This window comes from Balaenoptera ricei, chromosome 4 (genome assembly GCF_028023285.1).
Source record: "Balaenoptera ricei isolate mBalRic1 chromosome 4, mBalRic1.hap2, whole genome shotgun sequence".
Taxonomy (NCBI): Eukaryota; Metazoa; Chordata; class Mammalia; order Artiodactyla; family Balaenopteridae; genus Balaenoptera; species Balaenoptera ricei.
Genome location: NC_082642.1, coordinates 126984340 through 127001908, shown reverse-complemented (window position 1 = coordinate 127001908; position 17569 = coordinate 126984340). Strand labels below are relative to the sequence as shown.

The following is a 17569-nucleotide window of genomic DNA, read 5'->3' as shown; positions in this document are numbered from 1 at the left end:
ACCAATGGAAATGATATTTTCATTATTTGTTTGAAATTATTACAGGGCAATGGACATTTATGAGTATATTACTTTCAATAGACAATATCCATTTAGCTTTTTGCTCTACCTAACTAACTTTAATTAAAAAAAAACTCCCCCAATATTATAATATTTCTAAAATAAAATTAAAACAGAGGGTAAAATAAAAATAAATAGGAAATTTACTACTGAATGTAGTCAAAGTATATTTTAAATATAATGAAAGGCAAGTGGAACTTCCCTTTAAGGGTACAATATATTCTTTAAAATTTTTATTAGTTTATATTAAAATTTTATTGTCCTTGTAAAAAGCAACAACTTCAATGCATGAGCTACACATGCATTCAAGTTTGTGAACACTGTTTTCATTAAAAGTTTAAATGACAACCACATGTTTTAATTAAGTGCAAAACAAAAGTATATTTCTAGTATAATTTAAAATGTGCTTGTTTCATCAGTAGGTTTCTGATTTTAGCCTAAAAAATAAACTCCAATTCCTGCAAGCTTACTTCCTTAACTATACGTTCTTAGAAATTGTACAATGCAGAATAACAATAAAGTAAACTAAAAGGATGAGGGGCTCAAATATAATCTACCATGTTAATTAATGGATTGCTATGCTTTTTGAAATGCATTTTCATGCAAATTATTAGTTCATTCTTAGGCAACAAATTGAATAATTTAAAATATTGAGCACTACATATTTCTCCATGCAAATAGAAATATTATTCTAAATACTTTACAGAATTCTTTGACTAACCTAATTAGGAACTTTGCTTTGTCCTAGAAGATTATATAACTTGAACTAAAAAATGTCACTGTTTCTCAGTAACTCAAGAAAGGAAAAAATATGCCCACACTTCTAGACTAACCTCCCTCTAAAATTGTTGGTCTTTGTGCCATTAAAGATTATTACCCAAAGAACTTATAAATTCAATTATTTGATGAAGCAATAGCAATTATTTAGAACTGCAAAAGAAAAAACAACCGATTTCTGTACATCTTTTAAACACATACTTTGTAATCAAAATGAGTTTTGACCATGCAGATGCAACATTTTTTACAAACATATTGTGCTTTTGAACTCAAAATAATTTTGACATAGGCTATAAAGAAACGTCTTCACCCAAACTTACTCTAATACATCCTTTAATAGAGTCCTATGCAATGTATATATAAATGGAAAATACAATTGGATACTTCAAAGTTCCTGAAAAATGATGACAGTTAGCATAAGTAAGCATCATCTAAGCTATTTCATGCAGACAGACAAGAATAGGAGAAAGCATCCTAAAACAGTAAAATACAATGGGTGCATGGCTTTGGGGTCCAACAATTGCATTCTAAAGCCGATTCTGCCAATTACCAACTGTGTGTCTTCCAGCAAGTTACTGAATTTCCTGGAGGTTCAGTTTCTCACTGGTAAAATGGAGGTAATATATCAGAGGGCTGCTGTGAAGATTCACAGAAGCAATGTACATCACGTGCTTAACACAGTGCCCAGTGCTGGGAAAAATGCTCAAGTTATTAGCTGCTCTTTATATTACTATTATAGACCCTGGACCATTTAAACTGCTGTCTAAAGTGATGAAAAATGTAAAAGTTGGTCGATTTACTTTCTTACTTTTTACACCCAACTTGGCCTTTTCTTCCTTTCTGACCTTTTTTTCCATTCCTTTCTTCCATGTCTTTGTTCTCACTAGAATCTAAACACTTTCCCTGTTATTTAAATAATCTGAACATTGAAGTTTGATTGGACAGTACATTGAACTATTTGAGGACTACACACTTTTTAAAATTTTATGAATTTGCTTCTGAGAAAGATTGAGACGCCTACTCTGAACATCCTAACTGAAAATTAAACACTTCCCCACACGCTCTTGCGTTTGTCCTGATTTTTCAACACAGCATTATCAACTTTTATCATCCTATAAATTTAATTATTATATTTTCTCTCTTCCTTTAATTAAAATAAACCTGTATAAGGGGAATATGTCTTTCTCCATCCCCCCTCTTCCCCTCTACCTGGGACCTAGATTAGTACCTGGAATATTTATTGAGTGGATCTTCTTTTCATTATTTTCCTATGGCAGTATCCTCCTTGGGTTTTGATCTATGCATGCTCTTGCTAAACTTTAAGAAATAATTTAACACTACTTTAGTCATAAAAGAACAACCTTGATTTTCTTCCCTCATTTTATAGAGTTAATATTCCAGACCCGTACAATGTAACTTCTAACACAATCCCATTTCATTATCTATAAAGTTTTACTTGGACATTTTAAAAGATTTTTTTTCCTTCTTTTTGGAACAGTCACAACAGTTAAACAGATGCATGTCAGCTTGAAGCAATTAATTCTCAAGCGAATAACTGTGATTGGTATGAGCCCTGGAGACAGACATTTTATATACTTCTTAGTTGAAGTGGATAAATGATTACATGTTTACTAAAGTCGACATATATTCAAAGACTTGTATTATCAACTTGACTGGTTAGCCTTCTTTATACAGATGACTGAAGTTAAGCCTTGAACATCAGAATGACTATGAAAAATCATATATATATGATTTTATATATAATTTGGCAAGGCCAGGATATGCACTTAGGTATATAATATTTTCTACACTCTACCACCATCTGCCAGTTAAAGTCTGCAAAGTAAATGAACATTAAAATACTTAAACATTTGAAAGCTTATTCTTTTAGTGTTGGTAGTAGAAACATCCTTTTTCTTTATTTGAAGTCAAAATTTATTAGGAGTAATGTATAGTCTATATTCTTCTTTCTCTTTTAACTTTTAAGACCAAATAGAAAATCTAATACTTTAGGGCTTACTCAGTGCTTCAGAAAGGTAAATGAGAAGGGGCTGAGCTAACTTTCCTTGAGAAACTGTCAAGTAAAGCTTACAGGAGTATGTGTGTATGTGTGTATGTGTGTGTGTGTGCGCACACATGCATCATTACTCCCAGTCATTCCTGAGCACTTCCGGGCACACAGTCAGTAACTATCAAAACTTTACCTAGGTTGATGATTGTGAGGAAGAAGATTCAAAGTAAACATTTCTCCACAGGCACCAAAAAAATTGAGTGAGAGAGCTTTAAACACACATACACATGTGATTGTTAATATATACATTTTCCAGGGGTATAATTAATCTAGTATAGTAGTTTACAATCATCTTGAAAACAATCATATTGGTTTAATCTTACTAGGTAGATGTGGAAAAGAATTACACAAGAAAAGAGTAAAGCTGCTAAGTTATTTCTGAAAAGTGCATTTTTGTACAATTCAAAACAAAATGAACCAATGTTTTGGCTATGATAGTCAAATATAAAGATGATTTACATAATTGAAATGAGCAAAAATTATGGCACATTTTGGATCAAATTCTATGTAGACTTAATTATTTACTTTTATAGTTATTTCACAAATGTTGAGTTTTATTTAGACTATCTAAATATTATCAAAATTCCAAAGTGATGTGACTACTATGGTCATAAAAGAGTTAACCAAATCCAGTAAGACAATTCTGTATGTCCCTTAGGTAAGTTGTCTGAAGCTGTCAACAAACAAAATATCACCAGGAATAAATTTCCTACATTCAAAATTATTAAGGCAAGAAAAGGAAATATATACAATTAAATGAAAGAAAGCTGATGATAGCAGGATGATTCTCTTTCACCTCTTTGTAAAGTGTTCTTTATTCTATGGGATTTTTAGTCCCCAGACTCTTTATCCTCTAATATCCTTCAGCACCTAGCATGACACTTTCCCAATCTGCACTTGAAGCTGAAATATACTTAGATTTATATCCTGGTTTAACAAATATTTGAGCAGTCATCTTTTTCCTTAAAAAGTCATTTTACCCCTTTAAAGTAAATATGTTTGTTTTAAAAATACTCCAGCTAAATTGATCTGTGTTTGTGAGTCTCAGAAACTAGGACAGTGTAACACTGCAAAAAATGACATTTAGTCAGAGACACCATTAACTTTTACAAAGAGAAGCAGAGAAAACAAATAAAATTATAAGTAGTGAGACACACTTTACCTATTTTAATGGTGTTTCTACAGGGCAACAAAAGGTGAATTATCTGGTGCCCAAGTAAAAAACTGTGCTGGACTTACAGGAACTAGATTTAAATCACATTTATTCACTTACTAAGAATATGATCTTGTGAAAGTTATAAATCCTTCTAATGCTTATATTTAATTTGAGGATAAAAATACTTGCCTGACCCCATCACTAAGATGATGCCAGGGCAAGATGAGTCAATATAAATAAAAGTATTCATACACTGTCAAGTGTTATGCAATTTAACTTTTGGTACTAATTTGGAAACCATCTCTAAAATACATCTGATCCAACCAATTCTACTTAATTGAATAGAACCAGGTCATGCTAGATTTCTTCTACCTTTCAAAAAGCTATGATTCCAGGCTGCTCAGTATTTCCTAACAGTCATTAAACATCACAAAATTTCACTTAGTGAATAGGGGAAGACCATGGTAGAAGGGGCAATTAGAGATCATCTTCACAGAGCTACAGCTGAAGTTATGAGCATGTGTGAGTTCTTCAAGGGAAAAGAGCAAGAAAAAAGAATAAATGATTGGGTTTGGATCTGAGGGGAAAAAAGACAACACAAAGAGTGATTGATTAGAGAAGAAAGGGAAATCAAGATAGTGGTGCAGCTTGTGGAGAAAGTGGAGGTAAGGAAGAAAGGTGGGCCAATGGTACAAGAATGAGGAAAAGATATAGCAGGGAGCAGAAGACTTTTAATTCCACTACTTTGGAAGGACAGAAATCAATTTGTAGTGGTGAAATGGGGAACAGGAAATGAAAAAAGAAGTATGACAAGAGAATGTAGGCAACAGAGAGGATGCGTATCTACTCCTCTCATCCTTTCTTTTCCTTCCTTTTATTATCAAATTTCTAGTGCATTTTTAGAATAATGATAATGACAGTAATTATGACCATCGTAGCTAACAGGTACTGAGCTTATAGTATGTGCTGGACACTGTTGCCAAGCCTTTCACATGCCAGTAACTCATTTAATTCTGACAATAATTCTACAAGTAGGTGTTTTAAAAATGAGAAAACTAGGAAACAAAGACATTACTTTCATGAGTAAGTGGAAGAGATGGAACTTGAACCCTCAGATGGTCTTATTTCAGAACCCATGCTCTTAACCACTATCCTAGTAAAAAGAGCAAATTTCTCAATGTTTACAAGTATAAGACCCAGAAATACCTACTGCCATACAAGTTACATGAGCCTTTGTGAGATAAGAATGTTAGGGTAAGAGAACAAACTGAAGAAAGGAATGTTTCAGAATCAGAAAAGAATGCTACCACAGAGAAACTTATTTTCCTTTTGTTTTCCTTAGCTGGACAAAAAGGAAGAGTGTTAGAAGGGAAGGTAGTAGAGTGAAATTGACTATTTCCCTAAGTAATAAAGAGCTTATGGGGAAAAATTTACAGTAATGGTTATAATTTTACAGACAAAGAAAAGAATCTTCTGTTTTAATTAATGTTCCTATAATAAATGTTAATTGCTTGTCAATAAAAGGTAATATGACTGCACTTAAGTTATATATTAATTAAATAATTTTACTTAATAACATAATAAAGAATGCTTTCCTTATTCAACAGTTGGTATCATGTAACTACCAAAAGGATTAATTAGTTCCACAGATAAATTTCACAAATAAAATAGGGATTAATTAGGCATTTTGCCATCATTTAGGATAAGAGATACCACATTAATAGAATTAGAGATGGTTCTTACACATGGTTATAACTGAAACCACTGTTTCCAAGAACACATTGTTCATGGCTTTACTTTTTCCACTTTTCTCTGGAGAGACACAACTTTCTTTTGGTTGTAGCACCCATGTATCCTTAAGAGCCCTTTAACAGTTATAATGAACCAGTAATTAAATAATGGCTTAATTTTAAGAAATCTTCTGGAATACTCAGGTACCATTTTCAAATATAGATGAAACACTGAGCCCTCAATTTGACCCTGTGAGATTCTGAGTTAGAACAGCTTAACAGAAAACGATGAAAATAAAAATATCTCACTTATAGAAGATCCAAACTTTCTCGTAGGCAGGAGATATTCACTGAAAAAAAAAAAGAAAGGGGGGGGGGTGGGCTAATTTCTACAGAGAAGATCCAGAAGGAAAAAGTAGTTTAACATTCAATATATTAGAAATTTATTTTAGATACTGAATGCTCTATTTAAAAAAAGCTGGCATCAGATATAAAGGTGATATGTATAATTCATTTTTCAAAATAAAAGAGAACAATCTGTTCTGGACTAATTAAATAAAGGACTATTTAAAAAGAAAGTTTAGATATGAAATCTTTCAGGCCGGTGTTTTCATTGTGGATTTTTCCTTCCTCTATAGTTTGCAATGCTATTCCCTAGGAAAGGAAAAAGTTTACTAAATGAGATAGTGAATGTAAAGTGCTTGCAGCACGCAAAGGATATGTTTGTAATAGATGGTAAATCTTATTATGAAAGTCTGTTCAGCAAGTATTCTGACAGCAGATTCCACAATTTTAAATTCTACAAAATCATGATGTATGTTATTGATAGTATTTTATCAATTTTTCCTTTCTACCATTTAAGTAAACATCTGCTCTAAGGGAAAAGCAATAGATTATAGAAATCTCTGTGTTTTAATTACTTAATTTTGAACAACTTTTAAGGGCTCTTCCACCATTAGGAAACTGTATCCTCCATCTATCCAGCCCTCCATCCATACATACATCCATCCATCAATCAACAATTTAGCTTTATGTTTACCTAATATATTCCAAGTAAAGATATAATTGCTAATATAAGAAAGACAGTCTTACCATTTATCTTGGAGTCAATTGCCATATAATAGTACCTCTTTTCACAAATTGGTAAAAATACTTATGCTAGGAACAAATGTTTTCCTCCCATTAATGACACAACTAGTAGGTGAGAATGTCCTGTTTTTATAGCACACAATAATATTTCTGATTTCTGTTTTCCCCAGAAAGACAAGAAATAGAGGAGAGAAATCTTGACTGAGCTATTGTTAGATGAATTTCTGGAACCAGAGGAGACTATCACTGAGGAACTGAGCTATGAACCAAAAACAGAAATGCTGTTGAATGACACTGAATAGCACTCAGCTATTAAAAAAAAAAATCTAAAAACATTTGTGTGTAGTAAGGGCCCACTCGTTATTCATTACTACCTATAGTCCTATGAATATATATTAAACCAATCTAAAAGTGTTACAGCAGTTGCAAAATATTTTTCTTACTTTGTGATTCATCTCAAATTCCTGAGTAGAAAATGAAGCTAAATCATAGGCTCTTTATTGCCAGTGGAGGTGAGGGGTACACGTTTGTCATTATCATTAAATCACAGGGGTTTCTGGACAGTGTTTAACAATGAAAAATTACCAAAAGTACCTCTAGGTAATGAGGTAATGTTTAAAAGTATTACTTTCACCTTGAAACTAAAGAAGGCTAACCAAGGCCATGAGTGTACATCCATTTTGAAGCTACAGAAACAAAAGGAGGACTTATATTAAATATAAAATTGTTAGTAGGATTACCTGTCCCCATTCGCATAAAAAGAGCTTCATCACTAAATGGACACACAGAGTAAAAGCGCTCTTGCGCTCTCTCTCTCTCACACATATGCGCATGAGGAAAAGAAACATGCTTGCATCTGTTCAAAGTCACTATGTAGATCTTTTATGAGAAACCCTTGTACTTGTTTTTTTTTTTTTTTTCCTTTAATTTTTTACTAAAACATCTAAGCCTGGAAAACTAAAAAGTTAAGCTCTACATTTTTAGTCCAGAAATTAACCTCTACATATAAAATCTTGATAGAATGTGGCATCTAGCTAATCCTAAATTAAGTCCTTTGTTTTTATTTGCTGCATAAAGCCTAGATTCTAACAAACACAGACTGTTACATAACCATGCTTCAAAGGCTTCTGTAAACTAAGCAACTCACAACAACATCTCTGCCTTCAGTGATCACACTTCAGTGAATCATCCAAGTGACCTTATATGCTCATAAGAAACTCTGTGTACAGGTTGCAAATGTCAGTGTCTGAATTTACATTTTAAAAAATACATCTTTCAGCAGTTTAATGAAAATATTGCAAAGATCTTGAGTCAAATCCAACTATTTACTCGTCTGTTCCCTTAGCTTTAAATATTTTTGGCCTGGATTCACATATTCTTCACAAGCCGTAATTTATGATTATTCCTCTTAACATTTCAATACCGTAACAGTTTGAAAAGCCATTTGGAAAGGGGGCTGCTATAACACTATTATTCTCACCTCACCTCAAAAGCATGCTGACAAATAATTTGAAAACATTTGTTACTAGTGTTGTTTATGCTCTCAGAGTGATAAGAATCTGTACATACCAAGACACATACCTTATAAATGAGCTGTGAGGGCTTAACATTTACATAAATATTTTACAATAAACTTAACTGATGTGATGCATCAGAAGGTTTCACTTTGAGCAAAGAACTACGGCACATTTATATTCTCCAGAATGCAGAGAAATCACAATAATTGACCTGAGGCAATTATTTCATGTTTTGCTTTAAAAAAAAATTTTTTTTTTTTTAGTTTTTTCTTTTGGATGATGGTGACAGGGGTCACAAGGAAGAATTTGTGGGGAAAAATTTGTAGAGGGTGATGGTGAGGTACTGTGGGAACCTGACGAGACAGACGTTTGTGCCATGAAATTGTGTATAATTTTCTCATGCTACCTATTTTCCCAGAACTATATCAAAATCATTTTGAACATTACAAAAATAAGTTATCATCTCTAATACCACTATTGCTACCGCCAGCAACTAAATGCACGCACCCATGAATGGCAGAAAGGGGCACCGTGGTCTAACAGAAAGAACATGGGCTTTGTAATACACTGCTCAACCTTCACCAGCCTGTGCTGGAGGGAAGTTGGATGTTTACTTAAAGGCCTAGTTTCCTGATCTGTCACATGAATCTAACACAACCTACCTTACGGGGCACCTGGGAATGTTAAACTACATACTTAATAAAAATGGCTAGCAAACAGAAGGCCCTCAAAAGAGGGCCCCTTCACCCATGCTCTCCCCTACGTCACTCAAAATGAGGCAGCATCATTTGTTTTATTCAAAATGGATTAGAAAGAGCAGTTTGTCCTTAGGGGCTTAGCAGTTTTCCTTTTGATTCAATGCTGATTTGATAATGGTCTAAGTGAAGAAATGTGACCACAGGAATACAATAATGATTCTGATACTATAAAGGGCATTATGTTTCTTTCTTTCTCTCCAGCTAAACAATGTAAAATCATAAGCAAATATACCACATCAGGAGAATGCCTTTTATCTTCCTGCGCATGTAACCTGCCAGTACATTGGGTCTCAGTCCTGCATCACCCACATTGCTATCCACTGTATGAAAGAACGCTGGTGATTATTACACTGCAGATTAGTGGCTAAAAAGACAAATGGGAGACAGTGCACAGGCAAAGGGTTTTTACTGTTGCTACTTTTTTTGTTTTCTAGAATATGGCTACAGATTCCTTTTGCAGAAACAATACTATGTCCTTTAGCAATCACCATGAAGACCAGGTTCAAAACCTTAGTAATACAAAGCAGACAACCCTCTCAGCTTTCCAAATTTATCATCTTATTTTGAAGTGACAGCTGAAAGCATCCTTAAAGCGTTGCTTCTGTTCTGCCTGGCATTGCCCCCAAAATAGCTCCCCTTACAACAGTTTCTTGGGAAGACAGTCAGCACATATGCTACACAGATCTGAGTGAAAGTTGATGTCTTGCTATTTGATATACAGGATACACAGGTTCAAAAATGGAACTGCTCAAGAATTCAGACATGCTGCCTATTGCAGGTTTATATTTCATAGTGACAGAGGAAGTTCAAATGACTTCTTTAGAAACTTTAAATTTGTTCTGGTACCAAATCCTGCTTTTCTGGGAATTAAAAATTTGATGAATTTCTTGACTTCATTAATACATCCAATCTTGCCTCTGTGGATCCTTCACAGAGAAAATCTGTATTCAGTTCACTGGCTCAGTAGTTGGAAATACCAGTGGCATAGAAGAACACTTTGGTCAAGTCAGAAACTACAGCACAGAAATCCCAATGTTTTTGTACTTTCTATACCTGAAATGATTCTATAATGCTGAACTACAATGTTGTTTAAAGGTATAAGAATAAAGTCAGAAAGATGAAAGACCAAAAAGAAATGAGACTTGTAAAATGCTAAGGATAGTAAAAAGAACTGTTAAAGCTAAGCTAGAAACAACAAGAAGCTGAAAGAAGAGCTCTCTCTATTGCTTAGGGAAGATGGTACGATCATAACATTAATACTCTAGTGCTCTTGTATCTTCTCTATTAATAGTTTAGAGACAAAAAATAATTTTTTTTATGTTCAATGTTAAATTTGGAATTTTAGTTAAATTAGCTGAATAAATAAAGAATAAGGGAGATAGGACATAATACAAATACACATAAAGAAAAGCTAAAGCTTTTAATTCGAAAGTGAATAAAATATGAGTGAAAAATGTGACGGCTGCCAGAAAAGCTGATGTAACTTTAACTCCGTTAACGAGAGAGCAGTCTCAAGGTAAGAGGAGGTAATGGGGCACTCTATATCATACTTGCCAGACCATATCTGGAATATTCTGCTGTTAGTTCTGGAGACACAGTGAAGAGGAGTGTGAACAATGCTGGGCGGATTTTGATAAGAGAGACATGATGGTAACAGGTCTGGAAAGTATCACAAGAATCTATTAAAGAAACCAGAGGTATATTTGGTCTGGAAGAGGGTAGACTAAGGAGAGGTGGTACTGTGAGGAACAAGTTAAATGCCTTTTTGATTTGAATAGCTGGCATATAGAACAGGAATTGGCCCCAGAGTACAGAATTCATGCATTTACATTTAAGGCTATATTAAAAAAACAAACAAACAAACAAAAAAAACTTGAATTGTTTACCTTGTGAAATAGTGAGATTCCTAAGACTGGAAAGTGTTCTGATGTCTGCTATGATTTGTGAAGGAGTATATCGGTGGGATTTCTGCACTGAACTGGGTTATTGGAGTATAAAGCGTTTCAAAAACCAGACGTTTTTATGATTTCAAGCTAGGAGTTAGGGCTGGCAGTATTAATATAGCTAATTAGAAAATATGGTTTAAGGTATGTTGGAAATGCTCTCCTGCTTTCCTTTCCTCAAAAAAAAAAACCTCATTATAAAAAAAAATTATTCTACTAGATATCTAGTCCATTAGGTCTTCCATACTTTTGAGTATTCAAAAAGACTGTTATTAAAATGCAAATGTCCTTAGAGGAAGCAATAACATATAGGAATTAGTTACAGCTTGTTGACAGAAAGACAGGAATGAGAAAGGCAGCAAGAGTAAATAAGGTCCAAGTGGGCACAAATCTGTAGAAGACAAAATCCTTGTAGTAAAAGAACCAAACAATATTTCTTCAAGGTTCTCTTAGAGACGCAACAGATGACTAAGGCTGCAACTATGACTTCTATAAAGATATGGCCCAAATTTCCAAGATCTGTATATCATTACAACATTTAATGAGTACATTTTCTGAAATGAGTCATTAATGTAAAGCATTCAGTATTTATTAATATAGAAATTTTCTGTATAACAGGTGCCTATGGGCGTTTAAACAAATTGCTAAATTTCAAAAGATTCAATTTGTGGCAAGGTTTACCAAACCAAACTAGACTTTCATGTACAGTGTAACTTTGTATCATTAAACAAAATTAACTTTTGGGGTGGGTTTTACTTAGTAAAATATACTATGTTACTATATATATTTTCATTTAATAATATTTGTTAAATTATACAGACTTCAGATAGGAGATCAATGCAGCTTGAGCCAAGATTTTTCTCCTAGACAGACATCATCATTGAAATTCCATGTATTTCCATTTGTCAGTGATGCTAAATTAAATTCATATTTTCTATTCCCCAAACTGGTTACTCCTCCTTGCTTTGATGTCCTCAGTCATAATACTACTACCATTCTTCTCACTCTTCAAAGTGAAACCTTGTATCTTCTTTTCTACACCCCATGTCCAAACAACTGCTGAGTCCTTTCACTGCAAGAAAGCGCTTCATATACCTCTTTCTAGCCTATGGACATTACTTTAGTTCATACCCTAATTATCTTTTACGTGTACTTCCATTTTTCATAATTGATATCTGTACTTCCAACCTCTCTCCTCATAAAAGCTAACACCCTGGATACATGAGAACTTTTCCAAATGCGTACATTCTTATCAAGTAGCTCCCTAGCCCAAACCCTTCAGTGACTCACTATGAAACTATAGAAAAAAGCCTAAATTAATTAATAAGGCATTAAAATATTCTATTATGTGATGGCAATCTATCTTTTCAGTTTTATCTCTGAGTACTTCTCCCTAGGGTCACCATTCTCCAGTTAATCTATGGTACTGTCCATTATCTAAGGATAGTCTATGATTTCCAACAGCTGGAATAGCCTTCCTCAGTTTTTTCTACAATTTTATCCATTTCTCAAGGTCCAGGCTTAAAGGTCTTTTCTTAATCAATCAATCGGTCCACCAATCATCTCTCTCTCTGTCCCTCCCCCATCCAGGCTTAAAAGTCTTTTCCTTTTCAATCAATCAATCAATCTCTGTTTTTTTTTTCTCTCTCTCTCATATTTATTTATTTTTCTTTTACTTATCCTCTATTAAACATGAGGATAAGTTTGTGGAACATTCCTGCCCCATCCCCTTTACTGCATTATGCCTTACATCTTAAATTGGTTTTGTACATCTCTTCTTCCCCACTTAGGGTCAAGGGCAGTACTTAACTAACAAACACTGCAATGGATCACAAGTGTTCTGTAATTGCATTTTGGTTTGATAATAATTAAAATTATGGTTTGATCATATGACATTATTAGATATAGCAGGATTTAGTCCAGGGGTATTACTTTAGCAGTTTGTAGCTGAGAAGGCTTATGTATGAGTTGCTACATGTCTAGCATCTGTTTGCATTTCTTCATGGAGATGGTGAGAACATTTGCCTCCTGAACAGTACAGCTCTTCTTTAGTGCAGACAACCTCATTACACTGATTTCCATTGTCTGAGCATTCTCTGTGTTAACTGGGGCAGAGTTAGGCTATTAGTCACAGCGATAGACTTCCCTCCCAAATGCTCTGATGTCCTGTGGGATGGTGATCTGGGAGGGTTGGGGTAGAAGACAGGGAACATCCTTCACGACCCTCAATGTCACTGAGCAGCACAGGTGCCACAGGCTACTTACCAGACAGTATGGCCCTTTACTCCTTACTGCCAAGAAACATGCTGTCTGGGCAACCACTTCACCAAGGAGGCCACTTCCTGGAGCCTCAGGGGTAATTCCTGATCATGATGATAGCTACTCATGACGATAGCATTCTCCTCCCTAGACACCTCTCTGGGGATATGGGACTGAATTCTGGTCAACGGGATACAAAAGGAAATCTGCTAAAGTGACTTCATTCTTGAAAAAAGACACAAATCTATTTGCCTTTTGTTGTGTCTGAAGGTGACATTTGGAACCATGGCTGTTATCTTGCAACTCTACCAGGTGCCAGCCTTTGGACACTGCTGGCACCCTGGGAGTTAAAAGCAGAAAGGCCAACAGACCAGGGAACTTGATGATATTGTCACAGTGCTGGGGTCTCCCTGCCTCAGGGCTTTCATTGTTTGGCAAAATGCATTTTCCTTATTGTTTGAGCCAGTCAAATAGGGGGTTTCTCTTACTGTAGCTAGAGACACCCTGACGCGTAGGACTTCATGCTGGCCTCCGGCATCTCGCTCAGGTGGCAGACATTAATCATTGTTAGGGCTTCAGGGGAAGAACACATTCTTCCTACTGCCTGTTTAAAAATCTGTGCTGGTTTGTTGCTAGATCCTGAATCTGTCGCTTTTTTCCATGGATTGGGTAAGCCATAATCTCTTTAAAATACACAGCAGGTTTCACTTTGTAACAATGATCACACTTACAATTATTAATGTTTGTCTTCTTCACTAGTTTAAAAGCTCAATGAGGGCAGTGACTGTATCTGCCAGGAAATTCCTGTATTTCCAGCACCTAGCACAGGGCTGGCATGCAGGTGTTCAATAAATAGATGCTTAGTAAATATCTGTGAAATGAATGAATGGACGAGTAAATGAATGTACAGACAATATCAAAACATTCTCCCTATTATTTCCTTTGCTTACACCTCCCATGCCCTGATTCCTTACCAATTCAGGCCCACAAAAGTGAGCTATGTCCTGTATTTTAGGAGACAGGAAAAAGAAAGGGGAAGAAAGCTATCTTTACAGCTACTGTCTACTTGCTCACTCAGTGGAGAGGGGGAAAGGAGACAATCCTCAGGGGTGATTTACAAAATATTTTCATAAAGAGAAACAACAATTATCTCCTATACTACTAATAGTATATTAATAGTATATTAATCCTATACTACATATTGGATTAAAATATTACTTAATAAAATGTTAAAACTCATACTTTTTAGAGCCAGAATGGAGTTTAGGGTTAATTTAGTGTAACTGAATTAAGCAAAGATTTATCAACTATTTTAAGTCCCTCATTTTTCAGATGAAGAAACTGAGAGCTACTGTCACCAAGATCAGCATTAGTTTTTCTGATGCTCTATGATGCAATAAAAAAATTGAATGCAGACCGCCATATTCATTGGCAACAAAAAGGATATTTTCCTGGCACTGTCGTTCCAAGTCGGTAATCAGTGTAGCTGTTGCTTGGATGAAAGTTGAAAACAAAAAGAAGGCCTGCTCTCTCAAAAGCAATGATCTTATTGGTTTCATGCTCTTCACTAACATGGGCCTGTAAGAATTAACACACATAATACATTTAAATAATACCCAGATGCCGTTACAAGTAAATTCTTTACTTTTTTTTACAAAAAAGTTGTTTTTGTCTTTATTAACAGTCTTGTTAGTTATTAAGCCAAAAATGAAAATTCTAGCATGTTATATTTTTTGAACATGTTGCAATCTTGCCCTATCAAACTCTAGGCCAATAGCAGTCTCAAAAATTGCTTAAGGAGTATAAAAATCTCACCAGCAACTTGCTAACTTCAAACAAAGCACAGACAGAGGATTAAAGTTTTGGCTTAGGTTTTAGGTAAAAATATAGCACCTGTGCTATACATAAAGCATCTGTGTGTGTGTGTGTGTGTGTGTGTGTGTGTGTGTATTAGATCTACTTATAAGTGAATTTTCTTTAAGACTTCTGTTTTAGTCCTTAGATTAATGAGGTAAGGTATATAAAATTACTTTTCAAAATATGATGTAACATTGTTATTATATCCAGATTTCTGAAGTTGTAGTTTTCTTAAAAACTTTACATTATTGCACGACTTTGTCAGATTCAAAAACAACCAAGGGTCCTTCACAGTATACTTTTTTTTTTGTCTAATAATAGAGAAAGTCTGAAAAGGAATTACAACATCTACAAGCCCTCTTATTTTATACACCACATTTTACAGTAGGTAGTGAGAAGGCTTTGTTCTTTCAACCCTACCCTCTTCCAGCCCCAGCTCTGAGAGGACTCATTTCCATGCATGTCAGCAGCGCCACTCTTGGTAATTTAGAAATGTGAGCTAAGGCTCTAGAGCAAACAGCATGCCTTTTGGTATTCAACATTGTTCCAGTTGAAAAGGAGCATCATTTTGCTCTCTCTTCTGGAATCAGCACTACTAATAAATGCGATTAGGGCGTTCGTGTCATGTAGCCAATCTTACTGAAAATATAAGTACCTTTGTTCAACCATTAAAAAAAAATCAGAGACACCAAAGTAAAAACACATCAACAGTAATTTCAAACAGCACCAGTAGAAAGTAAATGGATTATAAGTAACACATATTATATGCTAATTTTTGCAAGGGAAAAAAAACCGCTGTATAAAATCTGAACCTGTTAATTACATTTTCTAAAACTTATTGAAAACTGAGACTTTAATTCCAGAGGAGAGTCAGGCTCATGAAAAATACAAAACAGCACACAGGTGTAATGGCATCTATTGAAATGACAAGTTAAGAGACCAGTAAAGGAAGGAAAAAAAGGAATAAAGAAATCTCCATGTTGTCAAAGCAGTTTCTTTATGACAGCATAATTATTTATATAAAGAAAAATAGTCAAAACAATTAAGATATTTCCACAGCAATTTCCAAAGTGGATTCCATGCGGAGCTTTTGTCATTTATTTTAACCAATTGAAATAAAAATTACTAAATTTAAACAACAACGACAAGCTAACCAGGAATGGAAGCAGGGAATTATGTTTAAGATTTTCATTATCTATTGGGGAGACTTCAGTAACATGTTTTGACAACCTGAAGTATGTCACAGGGCACTACACACTGAATAATAAAATGCTGTTTAAAAGATCTGCATATAGATTTAAATCAATTGCCATTCTAAGCATGTACAACACTGGTGACTAAAACATAACATTTAGAGTAAAGAGCTTACCTGTGGAGCTGAAAGCCAATGACATCTTTCTTCTAATTTATTCATATCCCTGTCAAAGTTATTTAGGAACTTATAGCGGAGAAGGTCATCATCAGTTAAATGAAACTGCCTTCTTGCATAATGGTAGCTCTCATTATTTCCTTTTCTTGGGAAGTCTAACCATTCAGGATGCCCAAATTCATTACCTGCATTTGAAAACAAACATAAACATCACCTGGTAATATTAACATTTCTTATTAAGATAACTTAATAATTGTATGTTTTAAAGTCTTTGAAATCAGTTTAGGTTATAATTTACTATAGCTGTGCCCTATAAATGATGCACAACCCTGGCTTAGAAACAGCATAGTCTAGCATGCAGTACCGACAGCATTTGGACTCAAAAGCCCAGGGCACAGTTTTAGCCTGGTCACACATTCCTTGTTCTACATCTCATTTTCCTCATGCACAAACTGAGAACAGTATCTCTGTCATACTTCTTATTTCATCTCTGAAATAATCTCTGAAATCTCGGGGTAATTTTTGAGATCTCTATTTCTATAATCTCTGAAATCTGTACAACGCTTTGCAATTTCCAAAGGCTGTATGTACATTATTTTTTGATCCTCGAAGGAACTCTCTATTATATCCATTTCACAGATGAGAAATCCAAAGCTGTAGACAGTTAAGGGATTTGCCCAACCTCACATGAATAATAACTAGAAAAGCAACCGTTAAAATTTAGTTCTTCTCATTAAAATCCAAAGTTCTTTCTAACTCATCACATCAGGCAAGTACGTTTTAAACTTCAGGTGCTTCAGAAACCCAAGTCATCACTTTTATTATTCATTTTCCCCATCCCTTTCTCAGATCCATGTGCCACCATTAGACGTATATCTTCAATTTAAATGTGTGTGTGGGTACGGCTGGGACACTTCGTTGGGAACCCATTTGATATTATTTCTCATTATAATGATGAGAACCAGAAACCTGACACTTTAAAA

The 17569-nt window shown here is 34.5% G+C and overlaps 1 protein-coding gene across 1 annotated transcript in view; it reads right to left on the bottom strand.

Annotated features, from left to right (window-relative positions):
* GBE1 (1,4-alpha-glucan branching enzyme 1) overlaps positions 1 to 17569 on the bottom strand; it is a 281420-nt gene that overhangs the window by 21719 nt on the left and 242132 nt on the right. The window contains exons 13-14 of the mRNA XM_059921363.1: positions 16587 to 16771; positions 14808 to 14938 (exon numbers count right to left, since the gene is read on the bottom strand). Of these exons, the coding sequence (XP_059777346.1) occupies positions 14808 to 14938; positions 16587 to 16771 (316 nt within the window). The remainder of the gene's footprint in view (positions 1 to 14807; positions 14939 to 16586; positions 16772 to 17569) is intronic.